This window comes from Ictalurus punctatus, chromosome 8, assembly GCF_001660625.3.
Source record: "Ictalurus punctatus breed USDA103 chromosome 8, Coco_2.0, whole genome shotgun sequence".
NCBI classification, from domain to species: domain Eukaryota; kingdom Metazoa; phylum Chordata; class Actinopteri; order Siluriformes; family Ictaluridae; genus Ictalurus; species Ictalurus punctatus.
Window position 1 is genome coordinate 17,171,750 of NC_030423.2, and position 24,653 is coordinate 17,196,402.

Sequence of the window (24,653 nt, forward strand, 5' to 3'; positions counted from 1 at the left end):
TATAGATCATGGAAATCAAAAATCCAGTATCTCAAAATATTCAAATAAAGAATTTATAATACAGAAATGTCAGCCTTCTGATTGTTTGCTTTTTTTCATATATTTTTTTGACAAGCGAATCATCTTTGAAACAGTGCCTATTAATAAAGTTGATATACTTGAACAAACCCACAAGGACGATTAGCATTTTCAATCATTTATTCAACAGAAATATCAATAGATGTGATATTCTTCAGTGGAAAAAGTAAGTACACCCTTGGCCTCAGAAGCTAGTATTGCCCACTTTAGCAGAAAAAACGTCTTTTAGGCATTTCGCATAATTGTCCACCAGGCTTGCTGGAATTTTTGACCACTCTTCTATGCAATATACTTTCAGTTGCAAGATGTTTTGAGGGTTTTCTTGCATGTACTGCCTGTTTCAGATCCCCCACAACATTCCAATGGGATTCAAATCCAGGCTTTGTCTAGGCCAATCCATAACCCTCCATTTCTCCTTTGTGAGCCATTCCTTGGTGGAGTTGCTAGTGTGCTTAGGACCATTATCCTGTTGAAAGGTTCAACTTTCGGACAGATGGCCTCACATTATCTTCAAGCACTCTTTGATATGATACAGAATTCATAGTTGAATCAATGAATGCAAGCTGTCCAGTCTCTGAGGCAGTGAAGCAACCCCAAAGCATAACTTTCTACCACCGTGCTTCACAGCTTTCCAGGAGAAACACCTCATACCAACTGTCTTTGGTCTGTGCCAAACATATCTGCTGTTACTCTAGCCAAACAACATTGATTTGTTGATGAATCTTTGATTCATCTGTCCAGAGCACATTATTCATAAAGGCCTGGTCTTTGCCTATATGCTCATTGGCAAACTGTAGTCTTGCAAAGGCTTTTTCCTGGAACGCCTCCCATGCAGGTCAAATTTGTGATTCAATCTCTTTCTGATTCTAGAAGCATGTACATTGACACCAACAGTTGCAAGATTTAATGATGAAGCAGATCCTGTGATGAAATTTTGGGGTTCATGGAGAATTTTAATTTTTTTGCGTCACACTCTTGGTCTGCTCTTGGTCTGAATTTGCTAGGACGGCCAGCCCTGGACAAATTGACAGTCGTTTGAAATCTGTGCCATTTGTAGATTATTTTTCCTTACTGTGGAATGATGTATTTCAAAATAATTTGGAGATCTTTTTAAACCCCTTGCATCCACACCCTTTTTTCTGAAGGCCTTATAGAACTCTAGATCTTGGCATGATGACAAAACACACCTCAATAGCAAAGGGAACACCAGACACTAGATATGAGAGGGGTATAAATAAGACTGTTTCCACCTGCATTCCCTAAGCAGGTTCTAATCACTGGCACCCAGTCTTCAACACCTGATTCTAATTTTATGGCTTTTAAGGTGTGATAAATGTATGAGTGTGCTTACTTTTTCCATGTGATTTGATCTGTTTTTTTTTGTTGACTCTCTGTTAGTCTTAAATAGATGGCTATAGAAACTAGTGACTGTTTTTGCTTTCAGTTTGAATTAGAGCACTGGTTATTCTGTCCTCAGTCTGCTCAGTAAGACCCATTAGCTGAGACACGAGATGACATTAAAATGATACTTTATTGATCTGAGAGTCCTGGTTCAAATGTATAGCATCCAGCAGTATGTTTAAAGATCTTATGGGACAGGCTTGATGGCAAGCAAGGTTACATTGCTGAGAAGTTTAGGGATAGTCTGACTTATTTAGCCATCACTGGTGTGATCATGGAACTGTGTGTCCCCTATCCTGGGCATCGTGTGTGTGTGTGTGTGTGTGTGTGTGTGTGTGAGAGAGAGAGAGATTTGTTTTTCATGGTGTGCCAGTGAAGCACACTCTCTCACGTACATGGCTTTGCCTCACCTGTTGCCTGCACTTCAGTTCCTGGAAAAGTTGATGAAAAGGAAGTGACAAAGAGGAAGATCACACATTTGAGAGGCATGATTGTTGCAGTTCTGTTGCAAGGGTTATGCAATCTTCTGTTCCATCGTGCAAAGATCTATGACACCAAGATTGTGAGGGTATTCTGCATGTTTTGAATGTGCGTGTTTTCAGGATACAGGTTTATGCTTTACTGTAGTAGTCTGCGTGCATACAGTGGGGTCCAAAAGTTTGAGAGCACTAGTGAAAATGCTTTTATTTTACATTCTTTTCTAATTGAATACAATTGTCATTAGAAATTTTATTATTCACAACAAAAGCAGAATCTCTGAAATATTTTCAGATTTTCCTCATACCTAATCTCTTCTATTGAAGCATGTGTTCAGACAACACTCCATGGTTTTGATTTAAAATTGATCACGAGGTTTTGCACAAACACATGCAGTCCATGCCAGCTCGCGTGCACATGGTCATTAAAGAAGACATACAGTTGAGGCCATAAGTTTACATACACTTGCATAATCTGCAAAATCTTAAAAATATAATTTATAATAATTTTAATAATTAAAAATAATTATTTTGTCTTCTGGGAAACATGTAAATATCTCATGTAGCTTCTGAAGGGCAGTACTAAATGAAAAAATAAGATCTGTAAACAAAATAACAATTTACATGATCATCATGTTCAAAAGTACTAAATAAAAAACTAAATCCTTAACATTTTGAAGATTCTGCAAGGCATGTATTAACTTACAACCTCAACTGTATGTCTTCTTTAATGACCATGTGCACGCAAGCTGGCATGGACTGCATGCGTTTGTGCAAAACCTTGTGATCAATTTTAAATCAAATCCATGGAGTGTTGTCTGAACACATGCTTCAATAGAAGAGATTAGGCATGAGGAAAATCTGACCTTTAGTACAAAGCAGTTAACATGGTCAGTATAGCCAGGTTCAGCGCCAGCTTTAGCTCCAGCCAGCACCATCAAACCCCTTCAGATGATTCAGAACTCAGCAGCACGCCTTCTTTTCAACCAGCCCAAGAGAACCCATGTCACACCCATCTTCATCTCCCTCCACTGGCTTCCTGTAGCTGCCCGCATCACATTCATTGCCTTGATGCTCACCTACAAGACCTTGTCTGGAACAGCACCCTCCTACCTCAACTCTCTCCTTGAGTTTTATGTTTCCTCGCACAACCTGCGTTCAGTTAACGAGTAGTTAACTGAGTAATGCCTACTCAGCGAGGCTCAAGGTCCCCTTCCAGCACCTTCAAGCTAACTGTCCCTCAGTGGTGAATGAACTTCCAACTTCAACCTGGACAGCAGAATTTGTCACTATGTTCAAGAAACGGTTAAATACCCACCTCTTCCATGAACACTTAACTAACTCTTAACTTGTCTTCAATCCACTAAAATAATTATAATTCTGCACTTCTTCTGGCTCTTACACTTCTACTTTCTGCGCACTTTGCTTCTCTAGAACTCGATTAGATATCTTGTATGATGGCACTACTTGTATTGTTCTCCACTTGATATATCGCTTTGCTTGTATTTCCTTATTTGTAAGTCGCTTCGAATAAAAGCGTCCGCTAAATGAATAGATGTAAAGAACACATTTGCTGACATTTAAATAGGGATCGAGAAATGGTGCAGAATCTTGAATATTAAATAATAATTTATTTTGTACTACACTGTAGATGTCTGAGACTGCCCTCTGTTGATGAACTGCTAATGTTGGAAACAAAAGAAGCTGCAGCTTTGCTTGCTCTTGACTTCTGTATAGAAGATATTATAGAAATGCAACCTCAAATGTGAGGGAATGTATTTTCTGACTTCATGCCTGGCTGATTAAAGGTGAAGTCTACAAATCTGCAGAAGCCCTGCAATGTGTCTAATATAATACTAATTGTGTTGGTGATCTTTGTGTGCAGCACTACACAAAAGATGCGGACGGCCTTTGCACCAGACTCATCAAACCCAAGCTCATGGAGGGAACAGTGGCAGCGCAGGATGAGTTCTCCAGAAGTAAGAGCATAGAACATCTTCCTATTCCTCTTTTCCTATAGTAGCCTCTTGTGTATTTTGAGAAATCATTTTAAACTACTGTTTGTTTGGGTTTTTTTTTTTTTTTTTTTTTTAAACCTCTATTGTTTGTCAAATTTTCCAGATCATGTATATGACTTTATTATATGATTGTGTGCAAAGTGAGATAGTGAGACAGTAATAATAATAAAGGAACTGAGCTGTAGCTGAGCTGTAAGTGATGTACCTTATGGGCAAAAGTTTGCATTCCCTATGCATTTTGAATGGAAATTCATTACATTTATTTTCAGTAAGCCCTTTATCCTGGTCAGGGTCACTGTGGATCTGAATCTCGGGAATACTGGGTCTTTTCTCTCAACTCCTAAAAACAAGCGAGTAGGCGGATCAGTGTCTAAATTGCCCCCAAGTGTGAATGTGTGCATGCATGGTGCCTTGATGGACTGGCGTCCCGTCCAGGATGTATTCCTGTTTTACTCCCAGTGTTCCTGGGATTTGTGCAAAAAAAGCATCAATTCCATGTTCAAGATATTAAAAATATAATGTGGCACAATAATCTAACACACAAGGAAAATCAACATGAAAAGAGAAGGGGGAAAAACCAGTAGATCGAGCATCACTGTTGCCATCCTGACCTGTATTATGTAATGGTTGTAAGACCACTGCAGCAGAATACTGTTCTATATTTTGGACACAATAAATGATATAACTGCTTTCTGATGCAGGCTTTGGATGCCAAAAATGGCCAAATATTTCTTGAAATATTTCTTTAGAATGATTAGCCAGAAGAATCTGTATAAGATTAATTGGATAAACAGACAGGTTATGGTTCCTTCCGTGTCCTGCGACTTGTAAAATGTGGACTCACTGCAGAATTCTGAACTACATATAGTATTACATGCTAGAAGTCTGGTCCTATTACATATCTAAAAAAGAAAAACTATTGATATGCAAAGCTTCATCATTGTGGTATTTTGGTTCAATGCTGGTAGCAGTAGTCACACTTCCTGTTTCTGTTGCTCAGGTGGATGGGCACTGAACCGCAAGGAACTGAAACTCATTCAAACTATTGGAAAGGGTGAATTTGGAGGTAAGTTTCACACTAGTCTATCTAAGACTATTCTCTTTAAGGGTGTATTTGTATGAATCATAGATTCGTCATCGCTTCTCCAATGCAGAAGTGGATGATATTTCCTGTTTCCTCTTTCCTAAGATAACTTCTTAAATTTATCTGTTATTCATCTCTTCCTGATTTGAGTCTGCTGTAATGCTTGAACAGATTAAAAAACATGGAGCAACATATCCATGTACAAAGATAAGATTTGGAAAAACTCAAAGCATGACGCTAATCACCAAGTGAATGACGTGACACGTTTTGCGCAGATGTCATGGTGGGGGATTACAGAGGCACTAAAGTAGCTGTGAAGTGCATCAAACATGATGCCACAGCGCAGGCTTTCATCGCCGAGGCCTCGGTCATGACGTAAGTTCTCAGCTCTTTCATAAAATGCTTGTGTTGAAGTTGAAGCTCGATTTGTCACATTCGAAGAGTTATACAGAGTAGAATTGTTTATAGTGAAATGCTATGGAGTATATGACGGGATAGAAGTGGGTATGTGCAATATGTGTATGTGGAGTGCAGAGAGATGATGATGATTATGATGATGATATAAGTCATCTGCCCTTAAGGTACACTGTGTTCTTGTCCAGTCAGCAGTTATTCTTGACGTACTAAAATCACCTTGAGCATTTGCTCCTGTATTTTGTGCTGTGACTATAGTAATTGAACTTGATGAAATATTAAATCCCGTCCATGCCTTTTTGTGTGTGTGTGTGTGTGTGTGTGTGTGTGTGTGTGTGTGTAGGCAAATGCGACACAATAACCTGGTGCAGTTGTTGGGAGTGATCGTAGAGGAGAAGGGCAGCTTATTCATCGTCACAGAGTACATGGCTAAGGTCAGTGACATGAACGGCATTTAACCAGCACTGGTTACACCACGTAACTGTTGAATTCTCAAATCTAATTGGTCAAAAGGTGTTGATTTTAATTTTCTATGACAGCAGCTCGGACAGAAGCGTAACTGTAATTCTTATCACAGGTTTATGTTAATGAGCTCGCTGTAGCTAATTCACAGAAGCTTGAATGGCGAATGCTCTACAATTTAAGGCTAATAATAAATGGATGTGGAATAAATGTATGAAAACGTTATTTAACAAAGATATTAGTATGATGAAGTTTTCTATTAGGAAAAGAACCTTTATTGAACCTTTCTGGAAGGAGACTCCAGTATCGGTGCTTTGTAATGATGAGTAGGTTTTCTGCCACAGGAGAGTCTTCGGAATCTGCCACTAGGTTGTCTGTGCGTGCATCTGAGGTTCTCAAGAATGAGTGGTTGAATAATTTTGTAGGATTTAGATGGAAGTATCTCTGTAACCAACAAAAAGAACTGATTACATTTTGGAATTGATCCAAGCAGGGTCAAGGTCACAGCAAGGTAAAATGTCTGAAATAGCTTTTCTTCAATAGCTTCCTTACTGTTTGTCATACAGAGATGTTTTACACGTTCATGTTCAGGCCAAATTTCTGGCTACCTAATATTTTTTTAAACGTTAGTCTGTCAATCCATCGGTCTGTCGGTAGGAAATTCTCGTTAGTACAGAATCTCAAAAATAAGTGATTTTCCTATAACGGAGCTTCTTGGTGAAACCTTTTTGGATAGGTAACAGTCTGGATTTGGAATGACTCAATTTTATACATCTCAGAATGACCACGTTTACATGCACATGAAATTCCGTTTAAGGTCTATAATTGGGTTGCAGCCATATATTGAATACGATGTTTATCTGCGTACAGGCATAGGAATATTACTGTATACACGGTTGTTATAAGTATGCCTGCGCTGCTAAATACCTCAAATTATTCCTAAATACCTAACCTATAGCTATGCAACTGTTAGCACCCACAATTCCTTGCAAACTGAGCATGTGCATGTATTTCCTTTCAGTGGATTTTCTGAATAAGGTGTTTACATGCAACAAATTTCTGACTAAAACGGGTAAATTCCAGGGGTGGGAATCGGAGTTTGGGAAGTCAGAATATTTCTTAATCTGAATCAGGCAATAGGATTGCTGCGTTTACACGATTCAGTAATAATTAGAATATTGCCAAATTCCCAATAATAGATTAAATGAGTAATGTGTTGTGTATGGGGAATTTAATGTAAACTCCCATTATATTAAAATTGTGCTTATCTGTTTTCAAATGGCAAATACTTTTCCAAGGCCTTTAGGTTAATTGAATTATCTTGTGGAGATGTATGCAATTTTTGTTTATGTGCAACACTTGAGGATGGATCTTAATATGGCGAATTATGAGTGACATAATGAGCACATTTATTTGCTGAACTTGTACAAATGGAAAGGAAGGCTACATTAATACGGAATGGCCGTGTCTCTGCAGGGAAGCCTGGTGGACTATCTCCGCTCCAGAGGACGCACTGTTATCGGAGGAGACTGTTTGCTCAAGTTCTCCATGTGAGTTTTTAATCTTGTCTGGTAGTACGTTGGAGGAATATTCCAGTGGTTTTCAACCCAATCTCTCGCCATCAAGTGCATTTACTTGTGCTAAGAAAAGAATAGAAAACCTTTTAGTTTAATGAAGGCTTATCCAAATAATTGTAAACTTCTCAGTGGTTTTGTGGTATTCATCCATGATCAGATGTAAACTGAGTAGTAGTAGTAGTAATAATAATGATGATGATGATGATGATGATAATAATAATGATAATAGGAAGAAGTAGAAGAATCTATTTCTGTAGCATAGATTCTTCTTCTACTTCTTCCTATTATCATCATTATTATTATTATTATTATTATTATTATTATTATTATTATTATTATTATTATCAACTTAATCATACAGGCAGATAATAAATATGTAATAAATAATAGCAGTGATGGACAGAATTTCTTCTAATAACTAAATAATAATATATAATTAAAATGTTTAAATATAGACAATAATTTAAATAATATAAAAGTAATTTAAACATAACATTACTGGTCAAAATAAGGCAACTCATAAAAGCTTGTTAAATACTAAAGTGGAAAAATATGTTTTTAGCTGATTTAAAAAAAAATTTAAAAAAATTAATCATTGATGGATAATGAGTGTTGAAGATCCACTATGAAGATCCTCTATGAAGATCCTTCCATCTGAAAAGTAGTCCATCTCTGAAAATAAAATTCATATGTGTTGAATAAAAACGTGGTTTGCATAAACATTTATTGACATCCCTAAAACATTCATAATAAATGAGTTTAGGGTAAACAGTATTTCTGGTCTATTTTCTGTACAGAGAAATGTGATTTACCTTCTCTGTGGTAATCACACACGCGCTATGGATATGGCATATAGAGATTAGACTGAAAATGCAGAAAGAATAGTATTTCACTAAGGTCACAAAATGTGTGGTGTAATTCGGTCACCTTGACTAGACATTTTAAAATGACATTCCAGTTTCCTATCATTGTAATCATTTTAATTATTACTGTTATTTGGATTACATGCTTTCTCTCGGCCTCTTTGTGTAGGGATGTGTGTGAGGCCATGGAATATCTGGAGGCTAACAACTTCGTCCATAGAGATCTGGCAGCTCGGAATGTTTTAGTTTCCGACGACAACATCGCTAAAGTCAGTGATTTCGGTTTGACCAAGGAGGCATCGTCCACTCAGGACACGGCTAAGCTGCCCATCAAATGGACGTCCCCTGAAGCCCTGAGAGAAAAGGTAGTTCAAGTGTATGTGCACGAGCGCTTGTGTCTGAATAGGCAGATAAACTGCAGACACGTGTGTAGACCACTGCTAAATTCTGTAATTCCTGTGTGTGCCTGAACAGAAATTCTCCACTAAGTCAGATGTATGGAGTTATGGAATATTGCTCTGGGAGATCTATTCCTTTGGCCGCGTACCATACCCGAGAATCGTGAGTATTCTTGGTTATTTAGTCCAGTATTTAGTTTCAGAAAGATACAAATGTGCAATTGTGGTTTTCTGTGACATCGTCAAAGGTAAAGCCACAGTTTTACACCACAGGAAAGTCTTCAGGGCTTGAAGCTTTGAACTTCTCAAGAAAATGACGAAACTGCATTTATTTGTCTTCTTAACCTCAAGAGAGATGAAAAAAGAGCCTTGTGCTGCTGTGATACAAACAAAAACTACCTTATACACTTCTAACATATGTTCTATACCATTAAGTACACAGTTAAAAAGAAATGTAAAAATAAATAAGTAAGATTTGTTGCATTGGTGAATTGCACACTGGCGCAGTCGATAGTAGGGATTCACCAAATGTTCGGCAACCGAAATTATTCGGTCGAAAATAGCAACAACAAAAAAAAGCATTTTCGGTGTTCGGCTGAATAAGTGAAAAGGCCGAATAAATTTGACCGAACAATGACGTGTTTGATGACGCGACAGGCGTAAACGGGGCAAAGCAGGAATCAGAGACGCGGTCACAGAAAACAGGATCAAAACACAAAACAAGAAACATGAACTAGTACTATGGACTGGGAGCGGAAAAACCAGCAGGGACTAAATGAACTAATCTATAATTTAAACTAACTAAATCTATCATAACATTAACAACATATCTAACTATACTATATCTACTATAATACTCCATGAGGTGTACAGGGACACGAGCGGTATATATCCCCAATATAATCAGCTGTATAGAACCGGATAGAACCATTTTCTGCACTTTTTAATGCACTTTTTAGTTGTAGGCTACAGAGTGTTACATTCTTTCAGCAGTCACTTATAGGCCTAACATAGTCTGTTCAAGGGGGGCTCAAAGATGACCACATAAAAATATTTTTATTTTACTAATTTATTTATTTAAAGTTATATTGTGTCTTGTTGGTAGCCTATGCCTGCTGGAATGAAAAAAAAATGTTCAGTGTTAAATAAATATTTTGAAATTGAAGTTTTTGTAATTGATTTTTTTTCTTTGAAAAGCAAGACAAAATAGTAAAAAGCACATTTTGACTATTTAATTTATGCAATGGTGAAAAAAATGGCAAAATAAATGGAAAAAACGCGAAAAAAACGTTTTTCATCATATTCGGTTTCGGCTTCAGCCAAGAATTTTCATTTCAATGCATCCCTAGTAGATTGTGTTGTTGTCTTACGGCTCCAGGGTCCCAGGTTTGATCCTGAGCTCAGGATACTGTCTGGATACACACACACCCCATGCCCCCATCCCCACATGGGTTTCCTCTGGGTTGTCTCCCAAAACCCTGCCAGTAGGTGGATTGGCTATGATAAATTGCCCCTAGGTGTGAATCACTGTGTGATTGGGCCTGGTGTGGGCCCGGTGCCTTGTGATGGACTAGTCTGGTAAAAGCCAGAATATATACAAAAACTAAACTAAATAAACTATACAACATCACTAATTTTAGTAAAATTGGACAAAATAACACCTATATTTTACAATACCTGCACTAGTAACAGTAACATGGTAGTCTCCAGCAGGAGGCACAATAGTCCACAAATTATAGGTTTGTCTGCTGCTAATATTGATGATGATGGTGGTGCTTTTTCTTTCTTTCTTTCTTTCTTAATTTTTTAAACCTCAACAAATTTAATTGCACAAATTGTACCAATCCACCTTTAAAAGTCTCTCTGTCTTGTCACAGCCTCTGAAAGACGTGGTGCCACGCGTGGAAAAGGGCTACAAGATGGACTCCCCGGACGGCTGTCCTCCTGCTGTATACGACGTCATGAAGCTGTGCTGGACTTTGGAGCCGGCAATGCGGCCCAGCTTTAAAGCGCTGAGAGAGAACCTGCAGCTCATCCAAGATAAAGATTACCTGTGAGAGCAAGGACACAGACAGACTAACTCCGTTAGAGAGAGCACAGAGGACTGTATACACACACACACACACGCTCTCAGAACAGCACTCTGTCATCACACACTTGAAATAGAGGATGAAATATAAGTATGGCCAAATTGTTTTACTGATCCCCACTTGTTTTTATTTTATTTTATTTTATTTCTTCCTTTCTTTCGCTGTGCCTTTATGATTTGTTTATAGAATCGGAGAGGCTGGCCTTCTCTTGTGTTTTTGCCTTTCTTGATGGTTTTTCTTTCTTTTCTTTTTTTTTCTTTTTCTTTTTTTTTTTATTTTTATAAATAATTTAACTGTTCCCAGCCTCTTATGACCTGTTTGTTTTTATGTCTTTCACTGTCTTGCTGTTTCCCCTTCTACTAGAATACTCTTTTCACTTTGCTAAGTCATGCTCACACAGCACAGTGTTGTATAGACCGATTCCTCTTTAATCAGCATGTTCACATGACCATGGGTTTGTGTGGATGTGCAAGCGTGCGTCTGTGCATACTCCTCTGTGGACGTTGTGTTTCCGGAGCACTGGACTCTTCCCTGCACCTGAGCTGTTGCTGTTATTTAGTTTTTATTATTCAGTGTTCACACCCGTAGTTTTTAATGTCTTTCAATTTATTGAAAAGTGGGTCTCGTTCTTAACCCTGGAAAATATTGAACTTGAAGCATGTGTGAATTCACATAAGGGGATGTGGGTGGGGGTTGGGGGAGTGGGAGATTTGCTGATTACGTTTTTGATCCATAAAAAAAGGAGCATTTTGTATGTAAAGTGTAAGAAGACGTTGAAGAAAGAAAATATAAAGTTGTCTGCCTGTACAAGTCCTGAAGGTGTGTGTATGTATGTGAATACTTGTCTATTGTTTAACCTTTTGATCCTTTGTTAAAAAAAAAAAAGACAAAAAATACCTTGGCCTCATGGATATCAAACAACTGCAAAGACAACACACGTTTCTAAAAAAAAAAAGAAAAAATCTTTGTTAAATATAGGTGTGCAACAATTATTGGCACCCTTTTAGTCAATACTTTGTGCTACTTTCCTTTGCCAAGATAACAGCTCCGAGTCATCTCCTGTAATGCCCCATTCGGTTGGAGAATACATGGCAAGGGATCTGAGATCATTCCTCCATACAGAATGTCTCCAGATCCTTCACATTTCGAGGCCCATGCTCGTGGACTCTCCTCTTCAGTTCACCCCACAGGTTTTCTATGGTGTTCAAGTCAGGGGACTGGGATGGCCATGGCAGGAGCTTGATTTTGTGGTCAGTAAACCATTTTCGTGTTGATTTTGATGTACGTTTTGGATCATTGTCCTGCTGGAAGATCCAACCATGGACCATTTTAAGCTTTCTGGGAGAAGCGGTCAGGTTTTCATTTAATATCTGTTGATATTTGATAGTCCATGATGCCATGTATCCTAACAAAATGTCCAGGTCCTCTGGCAGAAAAATAGCCCCAAGACATTAAAGAGCCACCACCATATGTAACCGTGGGGATCATGATACCTTAGGGGCCGGGGGGGGGGGGGGGGGGGGGGTGTAGACTTTTGAACAAGATAATTATAATGTTCAATTATTAACATTCTGCAGTTTTGGCAAGGCATTTGTAAACAATGAACTGAATCCTTTTGAAGAAACGCTTTTTTCTTCTTCAGGGAATGTATAAAGGTTGGCTGCCACTTTTTGGTTTGAAGGTTTCTGTTTTGTTTGACAGGAGATGAAAAAGTGAAGTGAAACAGTAACGGTTGTTATCTGTGCCTCCTGTGTCACAGACATCCCTTTCAGACTGCAGAGTGCTTGTTTTTCTGCTTTTCTCCTCTGCTATGCATAGAACACCATACATCTGATACGACATTGCAGTAACAATATCCTGAGAAGAAGAGAACTGATGATGCTTCAGTCAGGATGAAATATAAACCTTTATAACTGCATGCTGCTGGTTCTGTTCTAGGGCTATGACAAAATATGTTAGATCAGAGGAATATATTCCATATAAAATACACATTTTTGTTTACTATACTGAGATATGAAATGGAGGAGGTTTTTTTTTCTTTTGTTCTGTTCAGACTGCTCCTCCTCCACTAGCTTTCTCACATAGCTTCAAGGTGTATGAGATGTCAGGCTTTGGTGAGATCTTGTCATCTTAGTGTAATCCACGTCTCCAGGCTCAATCTCTCTTGTGTCTAGTTTGCATAAATGTTTCATAATCAGTGTGTGGGACAGTGGAGAATCAGCTCATGAATAAGCTTTTGTTTAATGAGTGGAGATCCGAGATGTGCATCAGAGCAAACGGTGCCGGCTCTGCCTCGGGCTCTTGGATTGTATCCGTATGTCAGGGAACATGCTAAACAGTGACACCCTGGATGAGTCACCAACAGAGACTTGCTTTGTTGCTGTGCACCTCAGCAACAGCATAAGAAACACAAAAACAATCCACTATCAAATAGATGAAAAAACATCACAAGTTGCTTCATAAAGTTATTAAAATAGGGCTCAGATGATTTACAGTTTGATAATTTGTAAGCATTTTTAACTTGGAATCCCAAGAAACAGTGACATGTTCTAAGAACTGAATGGTTTTCTCTGGGAAACTTATGGAAATGAGATTGGACCGAGATCAGAACCCCAGCTAGAAATTTTAGTTTAGCAGAACATTTGTTTGGGTAACATTACGGTTCCTGGAAGATCAGGTTTTGTCAAATATTCTAGGAGTTATTTTAAAATGATAAAGGAATTTACATAACCGTTATTACCTTCCAAATAATAACTTTATGGAAATGTTTACGTTAATATATGTGGCAGGTGGGGGAGTGGTTTAGCAGAAGTCTGCAGCCATAGTGTGGGGGAATAAATTAACAGCACTCATTTTGCTCACTTGTGGGTACATATTAATAAGCTCTCTCTCTCTCTCTTTCTTTCTCTCTCTCTCTCTCAGTTGAGCTTGTGTGTGCATCTGTCAGTGTGAGCTGAACGAACAAAGTCAGAGCTGCTGAAAAGCAGCAGTTTCCCCTCATGTGCAATCTCACCCTGAGTTCCTGTCAGCTGTCATTTGTCACGACAGTTCTTCAACAAATAATGTTACATTTTGCAGATGTTTTTTGCCCCTCTGTTTGTGTAGGTAATTTGAGGTGCACAATTTAGCTAGCTAGCACATAGAACTGAAGTGTAAAGGCAGAATGACCGTGGACACTAGAAAAAAACAATTGGGAGTGTCAATATTTCTCTCAGGGGGCATTGTGGCTTAGTGGTTAGCATGTTTGCCTCGTACCTCTGGGGTTGGGGGTTCAAATCCCACCTCAGGCCTGTGTTTGCATGTTCTACCTGTGCTTTGGGGGTTTCCTCCTTAAATCCAAAAACATGTGCTGATTGGCATTTTCAAATTGTCTGTAGTGTGTGATTGTGTCCTGCAATGGGTTGGCACCCCAACCAGGGTGTCTCCCGGCTTGTACTCCGAGTTCCCTGGCATAGGCTCCAGGGTCCTCAATGACCCTGTGTAGGATAAGCGGTACAGAAAATGCTTAGATTTCTCTCAGTTGTGTCAGTTAATTACTCTGAAAATACTTCATACAACTAAAATTACATTTAGCATCAACTGCTAAACAATCTTCCATGGACTCATAAATTCTTGTAGTTATATATAACAGGAATATCACAACAGTGAGTCATTCACAAAGAATCCTCACATAAACATGAGTACAGGAAACATTACAGCCTAAACTTCTTATAAGCTGTCAAATACGTCACTGAATATTAGTGAATGTTCTGACCTCCTCTAAGGAAGTATCTTCAAGACAAACAAATATTCCATTTCAGTACCAAGTAGCAAGCTAATTATTCAATGCTGAGGGCTGTTAGACTTTGTTTCAGCTGGCAGCGTGTCTTCATGTGGACACAATGGCATGAATCTGCATCGATTAACACTCCTTAACACTCCTTGGGAATGAGTCAATCCTGAATTGTTCAGTCATGCATTATGGTAATGTGTGTATTCATGCATGTTCTTTATCAGCTGAGCATTGTGTAATTATTAGCTTCATAGCTTCATGAATTGCAGGTGTGTGTGGGGGAGTGTTTGTGTTGCACTGCTACTAAATGCAAATTATCACTTAGTTTTCCACATAGTAGCCATGCAACAGAAAAAACACGCAATGAGGAAGAAAAAAAAGTCAGAATCTTGTCAGCAAGATGCTTTTGAATAAAGTAACGAACGCTGATTAAAGAAAGCCTTGAGGGAACTGAACGCATCAAACCTGAAATGAACACAAATGCAGAATATATACGTGTTGTATAAGGATGTAAGTGTTGGGACAGAATCTTCAGGGCAGAACGGTGAATCATTGCTCTCTCACAGCAAATCCATCATCAGGCCATATGAGCATAGAGATTTGCCTTATGAAACAGACTAAATTGATATATATATATCATCCACATCCATGTCTTAGGAAAACACTACATTAGGCGTAAGTTTAAACCATGTAAATATGACAGGGAATAACTCAGCACTCAGACATTTCTATTTGAAGAGAGCAGTACTCTAATTATTGCATTTTAGGTCAAAACCCTCTGTTGGAATGAGGGAGAAAAAATAATGAGAGAAAAGAAATAATGGTAAGACTTTACAATGACTACATGAATAATCATGCACTAATACCTGAATTAGTACTTGTTTAAATATGAACTAGTGATGAGTTACAGCATATACCAATCAGGAACTAGTGAAGAGCTAACCTTAACCATGACGTGAATCTTATGTAGTCATCCTTGAATAAAAAACATCTTAAGTACATGTCAGTACATGTTTGTTAGTTAATGCATTAATTGATACTTAGAGGTAAACTAAATCAAACATGTCTATAAGAAAGAATATGAATGAAACATTTTTATATATTGTGCCATATGCAGCTGCGTACACAAACATCATTGGATGGCATGGGATTACGTTCATAATTTACATTGACGATTTAAAACCGGGAGACCTGATTGACAGACATAGTAAAGCAGTCAAAATAAACACAGCAGCATCTAAGACTAAAACACTGGAAAATAATCTTACAGAACACTGGTTTTAAATGTTAATAGATAATGGAATCTGATAAAAGAATAAATGTTACCAGATTCATTTCACCCTTGTGGGCAAAGGAGCAGTGCCCCGGGAGCCCGAGCCACCCAAAGCATGTACTAGTACTACAGTGGAATTTGAAGAGAAATGGACGGAGAATGACGCAAAAATGGTTGAGATGAAATTATTGTTGTTTATTGTTAGTGCATCTTTCTATGATCAGGAGTCTGGAGTCTATCCCTGGACATCTAATCTGGATAACTAATTAGCTAATCTAAAATGCCCCTAGACTGAAATAAATGTGTGAATGTGTGTGCACATAATGCCCTGGGATAGATTAGTGTCCCATTCAGGGTGTATTCCTGCTTAATGTCCAGGGATAGGCTCCAGATCCACCATGACTCTGACCAGGATTAAAACTGTAATAAAAATATGAATAATAAGAAAAATTAAGAGCATTCCAGAAACATAAAACAACAACAACCACAATAAAGCATAAGGCCCTAAATCACTACCTGTCTCCCTGACACTTTATTTATTTATTTATTTATTTATTTTTAAAGGATGCTTAAAAAAAAAAAACAATAGTCAAGAGGTGCCATGGGAGTAGAAGCATCATGTGTATTGTAGCTTCTAAATATAGTATGGTAAACATTTAAATTTCTAGATTTAATCGTTGCTCATACTTTCAAGACTGTGTATTGTGGGTGTTTTACATTGTATCTGTATTGTGTGTTGTATGTGTATGTCCTGTACTTATATGCGTTTGAGTTAAGGTTTGGTATTGTTATGCTATAATTTAGTATCATCTGTTTGTCCGCTTGCCTCAGATATGTACCCATTAAAACTTCTATGCTATTATGTTCTGCTGTATATACAGTACATATGGATAGATAGATAGATAGAGAGAGAGAGAGAGAGAGAGAGAGAGAGAGAGAGAGAGAGAGAGAGAGAGAGAGCAGGAGACAGACAGGACAGGATGGATTTATATAAAGAGAGAGAGTCAGAGAGCACACGGTCACATGCGCTGAGACAGAGCTGTCCATGAGAAGCTGGCGTTGAAGCAGAAGCACCTCCGGAAGATCCACACAGATGGACACTTGATTTCGAGTTTTATTTCTTGTTTTGACACAAAGTATTACTATTTCAATTCAGTTCTGATTTGTGTGACGTGTTTGTGAAGGGGTTGTGTTGAGCAGACGTGGAGTGATGGCATTCATGGTGAAACATATGATAGGGGGACAGCTGAAGGATCTCACTGGGGGTCTCAAAGAAGAGAAAGTCGAAGGGGAGAAGTCTGAGGCCACGGCTAAGGGGATGACACAGGAGGAGTTTGAGGAGTATCAGCAGCAGCTGGCAGAGGAGAAGTAAGTAAGTTTTGTAAACCTAATTTCTGAAGTTAATGCTGAGAAACGCTCGCTCAGTGTTTCTAGACTGGACCTTAGGAGAGTTGCATTTTGGGCTTAAGAGTGGCAGATTAAAATAATAATAATAATAATAATAATAATAATAATAATAATAAAAACCCTTCATCTCATCTTTTAGGCATGATAATAATGCATTAAGATTCCATGTAAAATGAACAGTCTGTTGAACTTTTAAAATTGTATTTAAAAAAAAAGGTTTTAAATTACATTCGCAAACCGTTTTTGCACAAATATTTGAGCACGGTATTTAGTTTCCAGCATCCTGCAATATAAAAATAGCCGCATTACCTCTATCTCATGTAATAATAGAAGGTATTAGGTTTTAAATTACAGACCAGTGTACCTTCAATCAATAATGTACACCACAGTGACCTAAGGACATATTTCTCTTGTTCAGAATTTCAGATAGTTTTCTCTTTGACATCATGTACACCACATATTCATTTATTCTTTATGTGACATGCATTTTAGGAGAAGATTTTTTATTTCTATTCTTTTGCCCCAGAAATGCTCATTTTGCTTAATCTTTCTGTCACGTGGTTTTCTGGATGGACTTATATTACACTTCAAAGCATAAAAATCTGATAAATTTGTACACAGCCCTTTATGACATTCATTCATTCATTCATCTTCAGTAACCACATCATCCTGGTCGAAGTCACGGTGAGTCTGGAGGCTATCCGGGGAATGCTGCGCGTAGGGTGTGAATACAACTTGGATGGGACACCAGTCCATTGCACATGCACACCTAGGAAAGAAGGAAGGACGGAAAGAGAGATGAGATAAGAGGAAAGAAAGAAAGAGAGTTGAGAGGAAGGAAGGAATGAGAGAAAGAAGAAAAGAAAGAAAAACAAGGAAAGCAGGAAGAGAAGAGAGAATGAGATAGAGAGAATGAGATACTGAGATACAAAGCAAACTGGAGGGAGTCCTACAGTGTGTACTTGTGTGTGAGTTTTAACCAAAGCAGTTGTCTGGTGAATCAAGTATTGTAATGTAGAAGAATACGTTAGTCTAAAGATGTTGAGTTTTCAGTCTACAAACCGATTGTGTGTATCGTGTTCTCTCAGGCTGGAGCGAGAAGCCAGCTTTGCACAGAAGAATGCGGAGAGAGCCACAGTCAGGAGCCACTTTAGGGAAAAATACAGGCTGCCCAAGGTGAGTAGCGTCACATAACAAATCCCAGCTATAGTACGATATGCTTACCATGCCTCTCTTCATATAGTATCTATATAGTATATAATGCTGATCACTGTGTCCTGGACCTACCTGCTTGCGTTTGTCTCACCCTAGAGTGAGCTGGATGAAATACAAATCCAGGCAGCAGGCAAGGATGTGGAGCTGCCCTCAGAGCTGGCTAAGATGATCGCAGAAGACAACCAAGAAGAAGAGCACAAACAGTCTGTCCTGGGTCAACTCAGCAGCTTACAGGATGTTGATATCAACCAGCTGAAGGACAAAGTGCAGGCCACATTCGGAGACCTCAAAGAAACAGCAGAAAAATGTGAAGTCATGTGATGGAGGTTCTTATACATATTAAATCTCAGGATGAGAGAGCTAATCTGAGATATTTATATTAGCTCATCTAATAATAATAACTTATTTAAGCTTAAAAAGCACATTCCTTACACATTCCTACACAATGTTGATTTTAAAAAGCTTTTAGTTACATTTTTGTATTAAAATAATTATTCACATATGTTGTTGTTATTATTATTGTTGTTGTTGTTATTGTTGTTGTTGTTGCTGCTGCTTCTGTTGATAAAGTGTATTAATGTATTAGTATATCAACGCAAATAAAGGTGGGAACTAACGGCGCGAGGTTGTGTGTATTTGGGAATAATATTAGTGTTGCACATTTATTGTGCAACTAGGAAACCGGTCCGTGTTAATTGTTTACAAAAATATTTAACCAGCGTTGTTCTGTATCAGATATTTAAAAGTTCCTTAAAATATAATTTATATATATATATAAATATAAAACAAAAAATATTAATGGACACGGAAGCTGACCTTTTTTATCGACAGATACCTAAAGTGGTAAGTAGACTAATACAAAATTAGGGCTCGTAATTTAGCAACTGTTTATACAGTGTGTTGACTTGATTGAGACAGTAGTGCAGATTAATGGCTTATTAAAGCTGAGGAAGGAAATTAGCACGTTGCCAACAACAGCTAGGAGCCTAAGCTGATTGCAAGCTCATTACGATTAATGTAGAAAAGTTAATCGAGTGTATCTAAAGGTAAACCACACAACATGGTATAATAGGAACGTGGCTGAGGTGAAGGGCGCCAATACTTCTGAAGACCGATTCAGTTTTTTTTATTCCAATGTTCTGGTTCACGTTATAATCATACTGAAGTTGCAAAGGTGCCGCCGCTAGATGGCGATGTTTACCCATTAGTGTCCATGTCATGTACTGTACGTTAGCCTTTTCCCCAATATGGGAACGTTCCTGAACTTGTAATACTTTAAGTAATTTTTTTAAAGTTGATATGCTTATTTGAAGAGAAATTAAATAGTAATTTATCAAATTCTGCTTTTGACCTTTCTTTCTCATAATTCTTGCAAAATTGTGCAGAATTCTGTAAAGTTCTGTTAAACCTGACAGCAAATTATGAGATCAACAAAACATATTCGCATTATTATTATTATTATTATTATTATTATTATTATTATAAAATACAATTATAAAAAATAATTATATTAAACAAGAACTATGACTTGTTGGTGTACATTCTTTTTACCTCAATAATTATGAAATGGTGTTACTTTCTGTATCATCCTTCTGTGTCAGATTCTTGATTCTTTTTGGTCAGAAGGTGTTGAATAATTTTCTATAACAGCAGCTCTGGCAGTAGACCTGGCTGTAATTCAAGTCACAGATATAAAATTCACGTTTTAATGCACTTGTTCGAATACTAGTGTCTGTAGTAGCAGCTCATTTATAGGAGCTTGTGTGGAGGATGCTCTGCTTACTCGAAGACTAATAATAAATATATTAGAAATGTTTTATTTAACAAGGGGGAGGGGGGGGGATTTGGGAACTTTGATATGGTGAAGTTTTCTGTGAGGAGATGTTTAGCATTTTTGGAAGGAGTCTGCTGTGTCTACTCAGTCAAGTTTTTCACCAAGTCTTCAGAGGACTTTTTTTCTAGTCTAAGAGAGAAAAAACGAGACTGGTGAAGGAACAACTGTTTATAGCTGCTATAATATAAGTACTAACAGGAACTAACTTGTTTTGGGATGGTCTATAACATTAACTTTAGCTGTAAATGATGTGTCATTCATTAATAATGTGTTTTTTTAAAGTAATTGTCAAAACATTGTTGTATAAGGGGAATAAAAGACTAGGGGACATACTGTCATTGTAAAAGAATCAATTTGAGGGTGGTAAGTTACTCTGCTTTGTGTCTAGCCACATCACACAGCCCTGTCTTGTTATATTCATTACTTATTGTCTAATCCTTATCATTCTTATAGCAGAAAATTTATCGGCATATCGGATTGATGCTATTAAAATTGCTTTTCTTTTTGTTTACAGGAGCTCCATGCACATCTTAACGGCTCTGTCAGCTTTGCAACGATGGAGAAACTCATTGCCCGAAAACCACATCTGAACATCGAGTCCAGCGGGACGGCGATACGCAGCGGACAGCGGCGCACACTGGCCGAGTGTGTACTCAACGCTTTACTGAGTAGAATCACTAATTAGCACAAATCTACTAGCAGTGCACTAATAGTATAGTTTAGTAAGGTAGTATGCGCTTTTGCACTCATAAAGATAAAATCTGTCTGTTGATACAGCTATAAAGATAGAATGTTTTAAAGAATTGCTTTTTTCACGAATCATAGAACAAGACAGAATTGGTTACAGACGCTGTAATATACAGGTAGTTTACAGTTGAGAGCAATAGTTTACGTCCCCCATGTTTTCTGGATGAAACATGAAAATACAGATATTTTATAATACAGTGTTTCTGTAAAAAATTATTCCAATAAATTGAAAATGAAATGCGTTTGTATGTGGCAACGAGACAACAATCTAAAACATGCAACAGAATCTATCCATCCATTTTTTGTATCGTTTAAGCTTGGCGCCTATCCCAGGGGACACGGGCCATGAGGCAGGGCACAATAGCACACACATTCACACACTACGGACAATTTGGAAATGACAATCATCCTACAATGCACATCTTTGGACTGGGGGAGGAAACCGGAGTACCCAGAGGCGGGAATCGAGCCACCAACCTCAGCGGTGCGAGGCAACCGTTTAGCTGTTGCACCTGCTGCTTTCAGGTCGTCCTGCAACTCTTTTCAAGGGACTACTTGCTTCTTTTTTACCTTCCTTACCATTAGTCTGAGAGTGTGTTGCAAAATGTCCAGGGATGATTGTTGTGGTTCCATGAACTTTCTGTAGGTCAGGTAGAATCAGCAAAAATCTACTTTCCCTGCTGAGAACAACACAATAGAAACCCTCACAGAATTTATAATGGGAATTGTATTGGTTTTAATGGAAACTGGAATGGTCCCTGTGGGTCTCTACTGGTAATTTGTTGCCCTCTATTGGTGGCATGTTATGTCTAGTGGATACCATTTAAGGACCAACAATGGTAATGTTAATGGTTCAAATTCTCATGGGATGTAAATGACGCAGTGTCATATTCATGTGTCTGTGGTCACTGATTTCACTTGCATTCTTCCTTTGTACAGATGCTTCGAGGTTTTCAAAGTGATCCATCAGCTTGTTGATTCCGAGGAAGACATTTTGATGGTAAATTGATGTTGATGTTGACTTTGTATCAATTCCATGGTGAAATGTTTAATAGAGGTTTTTTTTTTTTTTTTTTTTTTAAATCATTAATTTGATCAGGTTGCCAAATCTGTTATTGAGGAGTTTGCTGCAGATGGGGTGAAGTACTTGGAACTGCGCAGCACTCCACGGGAAGAAGCCAAAACAGGTACATGTTAGTGGACATCAAAATGTTGTGAAGCAATTCTAAACTACATTATTTCATGATGAACTCTGCCTTTTTGGCCAAGGTCTGTCTAAAAGAAGATATATCGAGACAGTTCTTGAAGCCATCCATCAATGTAAGCAAGAAGGAGTGGACATAGATGTCAGGTTTGTAAGTCCTTCCTAAACCTTTCTGTAGATTCCTCTGAATTGTGACACACATTAAGTTTGTTTCTGTTGAACAGGTTTCTTGTGGCTGTGGACCGCAGGAATGGCCCTGAGGTTGCTATGGAGACGGTGAAGCTAACCGAGGACTTCATGTTGTCCAGTGATGGTGTGGTGGTGGGACTGGACCTGAGCGGTGATCCTACAGTCAGTACAGCTGCCTTATTGGATAGCTTGAATTCCTAGATCTACACATCGGCGCTTATTTATCAAAGCTGCATAGAAACGAGTGCGGATTTGATCGCACAGAATGACGTAGGAACGAATCTGTGTCTGATTCAAAATGAACGGCGATTTGAGCACGAACGAATCAGCTTCAGCTGTGTGTATGACCGTTCCCTCCAAACAAGTTCCCTATTTACATCATATCAATACACCACACCCCAATTTAATCGCACATACATCTCATTTACATTAAAAATACCCTGAATTATACAGATGTTATAAAAGTCATCAAATCAATGGAAAGAATTGAGCAGGCTACCCAAGTTCTGAGGAAAGAAAAGGTGCTTTTGCCCGAGGTTGCTGCAAATAAAGAGTCTAATCAATGTTTGCTTTTTAAAAAAATTATTATTAACGCTGTCTGAGGCCATAATCAGGTAGAAAATCAGGATTTATTTATTGATAGGTGCTTCAAGGCATTTCTGTAAGGCACTCTGGATTAGGGTGTCTGCCAACTGCCATACATGTAAATGTAAAACTAATCATTTTCCGACCTTACCTGCCAGTTATTTACTTTCTGTTTATAACTGGCTTTTTATTCACTTTAGAACTCAACTATATTAGATTTAGCTGGGGTCCGATTAAATTAAAGTGTTCATTATAAATATATTTGAGCCAAGTTAATGTCCTGAACAAATATACAAATCCATGTGTCATACACAAAAATGCTTAAAGAAATGAATTAACACTGAAAATCAGACTACTAAAATAAATCCAGGTCAGAGCTTGTACACAACTGCAGCTAATAGTCCGTTAAAGGACAAGTGAGATGATGAAGGTTTACATCTGCACCTCTGATTCACATTTACGAACTGCGTATAGATTCTAAATCACGTTATCTATATTAGTTCGAGGTTCCTGAGTGCGCAATAGTGATAATCAATGTTATTTGCTATTTTATTGTTATTAATGTTAGAACTACAATATTTATAGTGAAATTCAATTCAGTTTTATTTGTATAGCGCTTTTAACAATGGATTGTCTCAAAGCAGCTTTACAGAAACATATAAACACAGGATACAGATTTTAAGTGTGTGGATTAATCCCAATTGAGCAAGCCGGTGGCGACGGTGGCAAGGGAAAAACTCCCTAAGATGTTGAGGAGGAAACCTTGAGAGGAACCAGACTCAGAAGGGAACCCATCCTCGTCTGGGGCACAACGGGTAGTGTGAAAGTAAAGGAAAGATGATGGGGCAGTGGTGGCTCGGGGCAGTGGTGGTTTAGAAGTTAAGGCCCTGGGTTACTGATCAGAAGGTCACGGGTTCAAGCCCCAGCACTGCTAAGATACCACTGTTGGGCCCATGAGCATGGCCTTTAACCCTCTCTGCTCCAGGGGTGCTGTATCATGGCTGACCCAGGGATGTTTAAATATTACAGAGACATACACACACACACACTGTGCTCTGACCCCAACTTCCTGGCACGCTAGGGTATGTGAAGAAAAGAATTTCACTGTGCTGTGACCAATAAAGACTCATTATCATTATTATTTTACTTCAAATCAAACTTTTTTCAGGATTTTTAAATATTACACACACTCTTACTGACTACGCATCAGTTTGACCGCACTGATACAACACAGATGAAATGAATAAACAAGGAAAATTATGTTGACGTTTTATGATCAGATTTGATCGTACACAACTTTCCTATGACAAACTTGGTATACTGATATAATTGGTAGAATGCGGTAATAAATGCACATAAAGCATTATTGTAAACTATTATAAAGTTTTAAATTCAACTGAGTGTACTGAAGTACTTAAAAAAGTCGTAGTTAAAAGAAAATGTAATAACATATTGTGGATGTTATTATCTTTATTGTGTGTCTGTTCAACCCCTTGTGGAAATGCAAATTGTACTAAATTGCAGATTGTACTAAATGCAAAATTCTTGCTGAGATTGCAGCTTTGT

At 38.0% G+C, this 24,653-nt stretch overlaps 3 protein-coding genes across 6 annotated transcripts in view; all 3 read left to right on the forward strand.

Moving 5' to 3' along the window:
• Positions 1–11,679, forward strand: part of csk (C-terminal Src kinase) — a 39,698-nt gene extending 28,019 nt beyond the window's left edge. For all 3 annotated transcript variants that reach the window (XM_017474062.3, XM_017474064.3, XM_017474063.3), the window contains exons 6-13: positions 3,841–3,934; positions 4,974–5,039; positions 5,333–5,432; positions 5,815–5,905; positions 7,410–7,483; positions 8,543–8,738; positions 8,848–8,934; positions 10,649–11,679. In XM_017474062.3, coding sequence (XP_017329551.1) covers positions 3,841–3,934; positions 4,974–5,039; positions 5,333–5,432; positions 5,815–5,905; positions 7,410–7,483; positions 8,543–8,738; positions 8,848–8,934; positions 10,649–10,828 — 888 coding nt within the window. In that variant the 3' untranslated portion in view covers positions 10,829–11,679. The remainder of the gene's footprint in view (positions 1–3,840; positions 3,935–4,973; positions 5,040–5,332; positions 5,433–5,814; positions 5,906–7,409; positions 7,484–8,542; positions 8,739–8,847; positions 8,935–10,648) is intronic.
• A 2,016-nt stretch (positions 11,680–13,695) lies between these two features.
• cplx3a (complexin 3a) lies at positions 13,696–19,039 on the forward strand. The gene is made up of 3 exons (XM_017473587.3): positions 13,696–17,274; positions 18,402–18,489; positions 18,625–19,039. The coding sequence occupies exons 1-3, from the start codon at positions 17,117–17,119 to the stop codon at positions 18,847–18,849; spliced, it is 471 nt and encodes a 156-aa protein (XP_017329076.1). The 5' UTR covers positions 13,696–17,116; the 3' UTR covers positions 18,850–19,039.
• Positions 19,040–19,190: 151 nt separating this feature from the next.
• The window catches only part of adal (adenosine deaminase-like), a 7,125-nt gene continuing 1,662 nt past the window's right edge, over positions 19,191–24,653 (forward strand). The window contains exons 1-6 of one of the 2 annotated variants that reach the window (XM_017473360.3): positions 19,191–19,371; positions 20,877–21,007; positions 22,049–22,109; positions 22,209–22,296; positions 22,379–22,460; positions 22,538–22,664. In XM_017473360.3, coding sequence (XP_017328849.1) covers positions 19,327–19,371; positions 20,877–21,007; positions 22,049–22,109; positions 22,209–22,296; positions 22,379–22,460; positions 22,538–22,664 — 534 coding nt within the window. In that variant the 5' untranslated portion in view covers positions 19,191–19,326. The other variant, XM_017473361.3, reaches the window with a different exon arrangement.